Here is an 11,142-nt window from a genome sequence, read left to right as displayed (position 1 = left end):
GATGGTCGTTCAGATAAACAGCAGATCCTCTGAGATTTTTTTTTTTTTAAGAAGAACAGAAAGCTTTTATTGTACCAGGGAAAAAAACAAAATACAAAAACATGGTTAAAACACAAAATAACAAATCCAAATACGATGCTTGTGACACTTCATGCAGCAGTATGTGTCTGAGGGAGCGGTGCATGCTTCATTTATTTATTTATTTGATTTCCATGGTGGGCAGATGCTGAATGCATGACATCAACCAGCAAATCTGGTCCAAGTCAACCCCCCATAGCAACCAATCAACACAGGCGCGATAGGGCAGGCCTGATTTGTGGCATCATTGCTTCATCTGCTTGCCGCAGTGTTGGGGCTGCTACATCTGTTGCAACAGATCCACACAAACACTTATGGTAACTTTTCATGCCTTCAAATAGAAGGTGCTAATGCACAAGTTCGACAGCTGTCTGGCATTGCTAACTGTGTTTTAAAATGTGTCACAACAGCTGATGCTAAACATGCTGTTCAGTCATGGCTGGATGATCAAACCCTTTAGATGTGAGAAATGTTTCCATTTGGCGTACCAGAGACTCTGCACCGATCACCGTATTAGCACTGCTAGCTACGCTAGCGCTAGCATTAGCAGTGCTAGCTCCAGCTGCATTCAGCTTCGCTCGAGGCTTGATTGGTACTCCAGTGAGAATGACATTATTCATCCTTACTTGCTGTTCCACATCGTCCAGTCTTTTCTCCAGAATCTCGACCCGGTTTTCTCGCTGCTCGTTTTGAGCCCGAAATCTTCGGAACTCTTCCATCATTTCCCAAAGTGGCGTTAGCTTAGCCGACACTTGATCCATAAAACTTTTCTTGAATAATGTCAAGAGACTTTTTGAGGTCTATTCCTGGGTTTTCTTCGGGGGCATGGTCAGCTCTCTTTTTTGGAGAACAATCAAATTTTAAAGTAATTTGAAGATAGTTGTATTCGCAGAGAGGCACGCCACGCGTCCTGCTGTGTTACCCGGAACCGGAAAGTTCCCAAGGATGATCATCATGGTGGGATTTCTAGAACTGCATGGACTCATCCTGAATCCAAAAGACACTGGAGCATCCAAACCACACTCTCATGCTATATCCTACTCTCACACACGCTCTACTGTTTCTATAAAAACTCTTCACACCTTCCAACAATCTACCATCAATACCATAATACTCAACACAACCCACAACGCCTTTCTATCAATCCTATCATACGCCTTCTCTAAATCCATGACTGCCCAAAACACCTCCCTCCCTTAGCCAAAAACCTTTCACACACCTGTCTCACAACAAACACCTGATCCACATACCCTCTACCTCTCCTGAAACCACACTGCTCTTCACCAATCATACACTCAGTCCCCTCCACTACCCTATTAATCAGCCCTCTCCCATACAATTTGCCTACAACACTCAGCAGACTAATACCCCTAAAACTACCACATTTATACTTATCACCCTTACCCTTGTACAGGGGAACCACACACGCACTCTTCCAATCAAGCGGCACCTGCCCATTTGCAAAACACACATTCAACAGTCTCACTAACCACTCAATCACGATCACTTCACCTTACTTCAGGCATTCCACAGCACACCCATCCACACCAACTTTCCCACAGCTTGCTCAACTTTCTCTCCCGTAATTAACGCTTCATTCAACTCTCCCAATACATTCAGTCTACTTTCCCTTCCATCCATCGCAATCACAGCATCCCGGTCTTCCTCCACATTCAACAGCCTCTCAAAATACTCCGCCCACCTTTTTCTTACTGCATTCCACTCTTTCAACATCCTTCCATCCTCTGTTTTTACTTGCTCCTCCCTCCCCGACACTCCCTTTCGCACCCTTTTCACCTCCTTCCAAAACATTTATTTTGTTCTCTCGAAAATTATCAGACAACTGTCTGCCCCACCTTTCGTCCGCAGCCGCTCTTGCCTCACACACAGATCTCTTAGCATCCCTTTCTTCTCCTTATAACACTCATATGACTCCCTGTCCTTTCTCTGCAGCCATACTTCGTACACACATCTCTTCTCAACCACAGCCAACCTTACATCCTCGCACCACCATTCACTTCCCTTTCTTACACTACCCCCCAACACATCTCACACCACACACTTCGTCTGCACATCCAACCACTGCACTCTTGAACTGTTGCCATTCTTCCTCCACTCCAACAACCATTTGCTCCTTCACCATATTCCACTTGCCACCTAATTCCTTCTGATACTCACACATTTTCTCTCTGTTCTTCAAAACACTCACTCTCAGAACTTGTCTTGCATCCCCACTCTTTCTCGATCTCGCCCATGGCATACCCACTAGCAACCTTCCTTCCACCAAATAGTGATCAGACATACCTTCACTCTCTCCCCTCCTCACACTTACATCCAGCAATCTACTACATGAAACCTGTGAAACCACCACATAATCCATCAGTGCTTTATCAATCACTCTTCCACCACTCTGCCATAAGTATCACCCACGTATACTTATGGATCTCTTTCTTTCTGAACCATGTATTCCCAATCACCATCTCTCTTTCAGTGCACATTCCTATCAGTCTCTCACCATTATCATTCTTTCCAGGAACACCATGCCCTCCAACAACACCCTCAATTTTCTCATCACCGACTCTAGCACTCAGATCTCCCATCAGCACAATATTCACATTTGCTCCAAATCCTTGCAAGCACTCATCCAAGTCATTCCAGAAGGTCACTCTCTCCTCTTCATTCCTCTCACTGCCAGGACCATATGCACTCACGAACACCCACAACTGATTTTTGATTTTGATTTTATGGATTTATTTCAAGCATTGTGGTCAAAGCAATAAAGAATTTACACATATTTATCAAACTCATTACAGAAATGATGAAATGCATAGATTAAAAAGACAGAAAACAAAACAAAAATGTCACTTAAATCATATATGCTTAATTAAATACAGTGATCATTAACTGAGGTATAAGTAGAGTTTGATTTATTGCTTGAAAACTCCTTCAGAAATTTCACTATTTTTTTTTTTTTTTTTTTTTTTTTTTTTTTTTTAACTTGTCCTGTCCAACAGCTAGGCAAACAGATGAGAGCTGAGGGCCTCTTGTGTTGGACATATTTTATTTTAACAAGAGGGGTTATTCATCTTCAGACAAACCAAAGGTATGTCTGAATAAACCCCTTTTGTAATTGAGGCCAAAATTTATTAATTTCAATCATGTTTGAAAATCTTTGGTGTTGGACCGGACGGAAAAGGAAAGAGGGGAAGAAGAGAGAGGGACGTTAGAGAGAGGGGGGGGGGGTAGGAGGGTGATAATAGGAGGGGAAGGGGGGTAAGACCATGAAGCAGCATAGAGCAGACAGGTTTACTGGTTGTTTATCGTTACGGTACGGTTCAAATGTAGTACAAAAAGGGCGGGGCCTGTTCACACACACTCAAACATTATCAACACACCTGCTAGCCGCAAAAATGTCCACATGTCAACATGCACACAAAACAGATAGTGTTCACGAACGCATACCTATGCCTTTAAACCAACTAGTGTGAAATCTTTCATTCATTCAATCATGCAAACTATTAGTGCAAAGGTGAGCCAACACCTGTGCTCAGGTGAGTGTTTATGTTCCTCTAAAATGGATGGTGGAATGTGAAAAGAAGGAGGAGGAGCGCCCAGCCACCCCCACACCCATACCCCCGCCGCAGCAGCAGCGGCAGCCGGAATTCCCCCAACGCCACACGGGAACAGGCAGGGAACAACCGCCCCCCGGGCGACCAAGACCGCCACCCAGGCCAGGGCCAGCCGGACCGCCGCGAGGCCCCCAGAGCCAGAGAGCAGGGAGGCGCAGAGGGAAAGAGAGCGCCGCCCCAGCCCAGCCAGGAAAGCAGCCCCCCGCCGCGCCGGAAGAGCCCAACGCAGGGCCCCACCGGAGAGGGACGCCCACAGCCCCAGACGAGCACCCCACCACCACCCAGGAGTTCCGGGCATCCCCCCGCCCCGACCCCAGGTACGAGCCAGGACCCCCCAAGGGAGACCCACTCCGCACTCCAGGCAGCCACCCACCCGGCCCACGGTTGGTCCAGGTAGGAGCAAGGCAGGGGCCCGCCGCCCCCGCCCAGGAGGGGGGAACCCCGGGGAAAAAAGGGCGGCCCACAAGGGATGTTATAATTTCACTTTCACCCACATCAGCTGATTCATATTGATTACATTAGTTAGTGGATTTAAAAGAATGTGGGAAAATCATTTTTCACTTAATGGTTACTAGCTCACATGCCTTGACAAATTAAAACTGCAGTCCCTTCTTTTAGTCTAAAACAATAATGAAATTATGACAACAAATCTTAAAGATGTTTACAAAACATTTCTCATAATAATACGACAGGTAGAAAATGTAATTAACGCCTCCTTTGAACTGATTTACAACATCAATGTCTGTGTTATTGAGGCCACCAGCTTGGGGGTGTGTACATGTAATTAAAGGTCAGGCTGATGTAACTGTTAACTGTTTATTTATTTTTACAAAATCAAAGCTTCTCACGCGTGTGAGCTCTAATGCATTTTACTAGATTACATCTGTGGCTGAGCCATTTATCAGCCATAAAAACTATCTCTCACCTGAATGAGTTTTCATGTGTGTTTTTAGAGTAGGTATTCGACTAAAACTGGCATCACATTTATCGCAAGGGAAAGGCTTTTCTCCTGTGTGAGTTATCATGTGCGTTTTGAGATGAGATAGATGACTAAAACTTTTAGCACATTCTTTGCAAAAAAAAGGCTTCTCTCCTGTGTGAGTTCTCATGTGTATTTTGAGATTTGAATTTCGGCTAAAACTTTTATCACATTCTTTACAAGAAAAAGGCTTTTCTCCTGTGTGAGTTCTCATGTGTGTTTTGAGATGAGATTTTACACTAAATATTTTATCACATTCTTTACAAGAAAAAGGCTTTTCTCCTGTGTGAGTTCTCATGTGTGTTTTGAGACTAGATCTGTGACTAAAACCTTTATCACATTCTTTACAAGAAAAAGGCTTCTGTCCTGTGTGACTCATCATGTGGGTTTTGAGATTATATGCAACACTAAAACTTGTATCACATTCTATACAAGTAAAAGGCTTTTCTCCCGTGTGAGTTCTCATGTGTGTCTTGAGATTTGATTTTTGGCTAAAACTTTTATCACATTCTTTACAAGAAAAAGGCTTCAATCCTGTGTGACTCATCATGTGGGTTTTGAGATTATATGCGTCACTAAAACTTGTATCACATTCTATACAAGTAAAAGGCTTTTCTCCTGTGTGAGTTCTCATGTGTCTTTCGAGACCATTTTTTTGACGAAAACTTGCATCACATTCTTTACAAGAAAAGGGCTTTTCTCCTGTGTGAGTTCTCATGTGTGTGTTTAGATTCGATATTTGATTAAAACTTGAATCACAATCTTTACACTTAAAGGGCTTCTCGCCTGTATGAATTGTCTTGTGTTTTTTGAGACTAGATTTATAACTAAAACTTTTTTCACAGTTTTTACAAGAAAATGTCTTCTTTCCTGTATGAGTTTTCATGTGAAATTTCAACTGAGACCAGCAACTAAAATTTTTACCACATTTTTTACATGCACAATAAATTTCATCAGGCCCAGTTTGGACATGACTTCTGTCTCTTCTCTTCCTCTGATCTCTGTTCTGTGGGTCTGTCTCTTTATCTGTAGTTGATGTTGATTCTTCATGTTGGTTTCCGGCTTCATCCTGACTATCAGTTACATTAAAGATCTTCTGATTGTTTAGATCTGCTTCACTGTTCTCATCTTCCTCATTAGTAGGAATCTCCATCAAGGTATCAGTCTCCTGCTTCAGATCAGGCAACTCTTCATCTTGACTTATGAGTTCTTCTTGCTTTTCTTTTATCTGTGGAGGTTCTGGTTCCTCCAGTTCCTCTTTAATCTGTGGAGGTTCTGGTTCTTCCTGTTCCTCTTTAATCTGTGGAGGTTCTGGTTCTTCCTGTTCCTCTTTAATCAGTGAAGGATCTGGTTCCTTCTGTTGCTCTTCACTTTGGGCAGGTTCTGGTACCTTTTGTTCCACTCTAAAGTTGCTCTGCTGGTTACAGAGATCTTCCTCTTCAGTCATCCAATGCTGAGGGAGAACTACAGGAATACAAACACAAGAAAAAGGCCTTTTAAACTTTTAAATGAGTTTGTGTATTTTCAAACACAAATAAAAATTGAAATCTGCTCAGTCAGGAACCTTGTGACTACCTCTAGAAGCTCATCAAGAGAATGCCAAAAGTGTGCAAAGCAGTAATCAAAGCAAAAGGTGGCTACTATGAAAAACCTACAATATGACATATTCTCAGTTGTTTCACACTTTTTTGTTATGTATATAATTCCACATGTGTTCATTCATAGTTGTGATGCCTTCAGTGTGAATCTACATTTTTCATAGTCATGAAAATGAAGAAAACTGTTTGAATGAGAAGGTGTGTCCAAACTTTTGGTCTGTACTGTATATAATGTGAAATAATCATATTTGTGTACTTAAATACACAAGCTCCCAATGAAATGCAGATTTTAAAGTGAATTGGAAAGTTATTTTGAATTGAATGTATAAATATAGATGAATGTGGAAGATTACAGATTGATAAAAAGTTTCTTTGTCATTTTGCCTTCAACAGCTTGTTGGACGAGATTGAAGGAATATATATTTGTTGTCCTCATTTTATTATGTTTTTCTATCTCACTGAAGTTTAGTTTTATTAGTGTGTGTTGTTTCCGTCCTTTGAACTTTGAAGGTACATCCTTAAGTTGCATATGTGAGAAGGTTTTGACTTCAGCTCCAAGCTCATCCCCCTGCAGGGACAGATCTTCTAAGTCCATTTGGAAGACTGGGCTGTAAGTCTGACATGGACCACAAATTAATCATCTCTGGGACCTATTCAATCCCTGGAAACCTTTTCAGGCGCCTGCTCTCCTGTGGAGAACAAAGCTTTAGGACCTACTGGCTGCTGGGAAGTTCCTGCCGCCTGTGGTGCACCACATGGGGATTCATTTGGTGGCCATACCATGTCCATCTGTAAATTGGCCCCCCGGACAGGCGAAGCAGAAACCAGATGCTGTGATTCCGAGTAATTCAGCCGATCCGAGCGGCCAGAGGCGGAGATTCGGCCGCCATCATGCTTCCGCGGGAGGAGATTCTGACCACATGTTTAAAAGTCTGCACTCAGGGAATTTCCTTTGTTCTCAGACAGCCTCATGTAATTCGGAATGTAACTTCTTACGTTTTGCAGGCATTGGATTTGGGAAACCAGATGATCTGTTTTATAGCTCTTTGTTAGAGACAATAAAAACTCTTAATTTTATTCCGTTCACATTTTCTGGTCATTCTCCTGACTTAAGAACACGCATGAAAGAAATCTAAAAGCGACAGATTTTTTCCTACAGGATCCATGTGTTACTAGCCGTGTCAGCGACACCGTAGAACAAGGGAAATTATAGTGTTTATGTTTTGTTTACTGTTGAAATTATCACATAATTGTGGTGTTTTTTCGCTGCCATTAAGTGAACGGGAGCAAAGACAACTGATCGAGTGTATTAAAGAACTTAGAGAGCGAACCCTATAACCGAGCAACCCCGCATTTTACAACTACACGGCTGCAATCTTAACTGAGTGGTGACCTTGAGTGGTCCCTTCGCGCTCGCTGGATTTGCACACAGTGTTAAGGGCAGTACACACCGGGCCGAATATCGGCGCACGTTATTCGCCAGCGTTTTTCCAACACGTTTTTTGTGTTCATCCCCAAGCGATTTTCGCTGACGATGAGCCGAGTGATTAGATGGCGCTTAATGTAAAACAGAAATACCCCTGTACACAATGTGGCGCTGCGCAGCTTTACGCTTCTTAGACTCGCTTTTCACTCAGAAGAAGAGAGCAAGTAATTAAGCGCTTGTCAAAATCATACAAAGAAAACATGAATATTTCAAGCACCAGTAGCTCCAGCTCCAGCGATGTAGAAATTATTGTTCTATTGAATGATGAAAGACGCCGGAAAAAACGCCGATTTTGGGTACATCCCATAGTTACGAGAAGAGAAGAACATGGGGAGTTTTATCGACTGGTACAAGAGCTGAAAATGTATCGAGCGTTTTCGGGGATATTTTATTTATTTATTTATTTATTTTTTAACTTGTCCTGTCCAACAGCTAGGCAGGCAGATGAGAGCTGAGGGCCTCTTGTGTTGGACATATTTTACTTTAACAAGAGGGGTTATTAATCTTCAGACAAACCAAAGGTATGTCTGGATAAACCTCTTTTGTAATTGAGGCCAAACTTTATTAATTTCAACCATGTTTGAAAATTTCTGGTGTTGGACCGGACGGAAAAGGAAAGAAGGGAAGAAGAGAGGGATGTTAGAGAGAGGGGGGTGATAGTGAGAGGGGGGGGCGGTAAGACCATGAAGCAGCATAGAGCAGACAGGTTTACTGGTTGTTTATCATTACGGTAAGGTTAAAATGTAGTACAAAAAGGGCGGGGCCTGTCCACACACACACTGAAATGTTATCAACATACCTGCTAGCTGCAAAAATGTCCACATGTCAACATGTACACAAAACAGATAGTGTTCACAAACGCATACCTATGCCTTTAAACCAACTAGTGTGAAATCTTTCGATCATTCAATCATGCAAACTATTAGTGCAAAGGTGAGCTAACACCTGTGCTCAGGTGAGTGTTTATGTTCTTCTAAAATGGATGGTGGAATGTGAAAAGAAGGAGGAGGAGCGCTCAGCCAACCCCACACCCAGACCCCCGCCGCAGCAGCAGCGGCAGCCGGAATCCCCCCAACGCCACACGGGAACGGCAGGGAACACTGATGTCCCCTGATCAGGCCTCGACGGGACCAAGGCAGCCAACCGGCCGGGGCAACCACCGATTGCCTCAGCGGAGACCCCGACCGGTCAGCCCCCCCGCCCCGTACCAATAGTGGGCCCCCCCTACCCCCCGGAATGCCCCTCCATAGGACAGGGCCGACAAGCCCCCCACCCCACCCCGCCCCAGACCCCGCAGCCAGGCGGATGACACCCAGAGCTCGGGGATATTTTAGAATGTCCGTCAGTGAGTGAGCATCATCTTCGTCTTATTTCTTCGCGGTAGTGTAGACGTTACTTAGCGTATATCTTCTCTGCCGTTCTCCGACAGTTTTGTGTTTGAGCGTCTCCAAGTTGTGTTTTACTGTAACTTCAGAAGCTCCAGACACGTGTGCAAAAGCGCCATTCTCATTAGTCGTATAGTTTTTGAAGCAGCGCGTCAGGCCAAAAAAAACGAACCTGTGGCGTTTTTTTTTAAAAATGACGCTTTAGCGCATGGCGTTTTTTTGCGTCGGTGTACACACTCACTTTGGTGCCCTTTGTTTAGTCACGAGGCGTTAAACGTTGGCGAATATCGCTTGCGAAATTCGTCCCGGTGTGAACAGGTCTTTAAGGGGGTGTTTTGTCCCATGGGGGGCGGTAACCTTTAAGGTTGATCTGATTAACCAAAATTTAAATGACAAATCCGGCATGCGGGACTTTAATTTTTAGAGCAGGGGTGGCTAACACGCAGCTCTTGGCCAATAAGCATGTGGCTGGGTTTCTGCAGAAACAAGGCGAGGTGGCCCAAGTTGAAAGATCGACTGGAACGAGTCTCTGTACTCTCTGATGTCGTTTACCCTGTACCCCCCCATGACCAGATGAATATTTTTTCTTTAAAAAAATGCAGGAAAATGATATTGCATCGAATTGACTTATACATGCTATGAACACGTCTTTATTGTCATCCAATTGTAAACTCAAATCCAAACATGCTGAGAAAACGCGAGAGATTTACTAGAGATTTCTAATTTGGTGCTCATGATCACATTCTATAGTAAATCAAAACAAAAAAAGCCTGACAACAGTATAATGTTTAGGATTTTTTTTTTTTTTATCACTGACATCTGACTGATCACAGTTTTCGGTCTAGCACCAAGTGTAAGATTTTCCAAAGGCGCCTCTGAAACACACTAGATTCAAATATTTGTGAAATAACCTTTTATGAATGTCCTATGAATTCATTTTGCTGCATTTCCACCACATCACAAAGTCTGGTTTGTGAAAATACTGACTTTAAAACAGTCTATGATTACATGAGGCGACCCACGGAACAGCATCAGCAATCATTGGCATAGCATCAGTGTCTAACAGCACTGTTTCTAAATCAACACTTTTCAGGAAACTTTCTGTTGCTGAGAAAGAATGAAAGAAGTGAATCAATGACTGCAGAGCGACGGTCACCAGAATCCTCCACTAGAAACAGTCATCGCTCCATTAGAATCTGGATCTGAATGTTCTGGAAGATGAAAGGCTTGTGTGGGAAATTGTTTCTTGTTGCTTTTAACCATAAGACAGAAGAACAGCTTTTGCTTCTGACATTGAAGTAAGTGACTAAATAAATGAAGAAACCTGAGATCAGCAGCTGAAAAACACAAAATCAAATCCCATATGATGAAGAAGAAATCAGTGAAGGGCTTCTCTGTTTCTTTGATGAAGGTCACATACCTATGTGGTGGAGCTGCAGCTGTGGTTTCCAGATGACATCCAGCAGTCTGCGCTGACGACAGAGCTCCTCCTCGTTCTGGACGATGGTTCCTTCAGCAGCAGAAAGTTGTTCTCTGACAGAACCTTCCTGAGGTTCTGAAGACATGGTTCCTGCTCCGATCTTCAGCTCCAACTCCCACAAACACCACCGTCCTCTTCACTGCAGCTCCGATCGATCATCTGCTAGTCTCACAATCCCAGAAAAAAGGTCCAAACAGAAACTTTTCTCCTGTTTGGAGATTTTCCTGAAAGTTCCTGTGATCCTGCAGGAGTCAGTTCTGCTCAGCCTGCAGACCAAACAGAAAAGACTCTGGAAGCTTCCACATGTGAAACTTCAAGACAAAGAATCCAAACAACAACATCTGATTGGTTGACTTTTGGAGGGAAAGCTGCAACAGTCTTCTGTGATTGGTTCAGCCGTCCCTGCCCCCACTAGTCCACTGCACAGGGGGCAACATTCCAGGGGGGGTTGGTAATCTCATCCTTCTATTGTTTCTGCCCCACTGGCTCTTTCAAAATAAAGGCTTG

General features: G+C 43.4%; 2 protein-coding genes across 1 annotated transcript; one reads left to right on the top strand and one right to left on the bottom strand.

The window, feature by feature from the left end:
• LOC101164420 (uncharacterized) overlaps nt 1-11,142 on the top strand; it is a 736,165-nt gene that overhangs the window by 420,341 nt on the left and 304,682 nt on the right.
• LOC144987427 (uncharacterized) lies at nt 2,806-11,027 on the bottom strand. The gene is made up of 2 exons (XM_078936838.1): nt 10,576-11,027; nt 2,806-6,150 (listed from the first exon to the last, which is right to left on the bottom strand). The coding sequence occupies exons 1-2, from the start codon at nt 10,718-10,720 to the stop codon at nt 4,622-4,624; spliced, it is 1,674 nt and encodes a 557-aa protein (XP_078792964.1). The 5' UTR covers nt 10,721-11,027; the 3' UTR covers nt 2,806-4,621.

The sequence above is a fragment of the Oryzias latipes genome, chromosome 2 (genome assembly GCF_053564925.1).
Source record: "Oryzias latipes strain Hd-rR chromosome 2, Olatipes_Hd-rR_3.1".
NCBI lineage: Eukaryota > Metazoa > Chordata > Actinopteri > Beloniformes > Adrianichthyidae > Oryzias > Oryzias latipes.
Note: the sequence above shows the minus strand (reverse complement) of the source record. Positions and strands in the feature narration are given on the sequence as shown.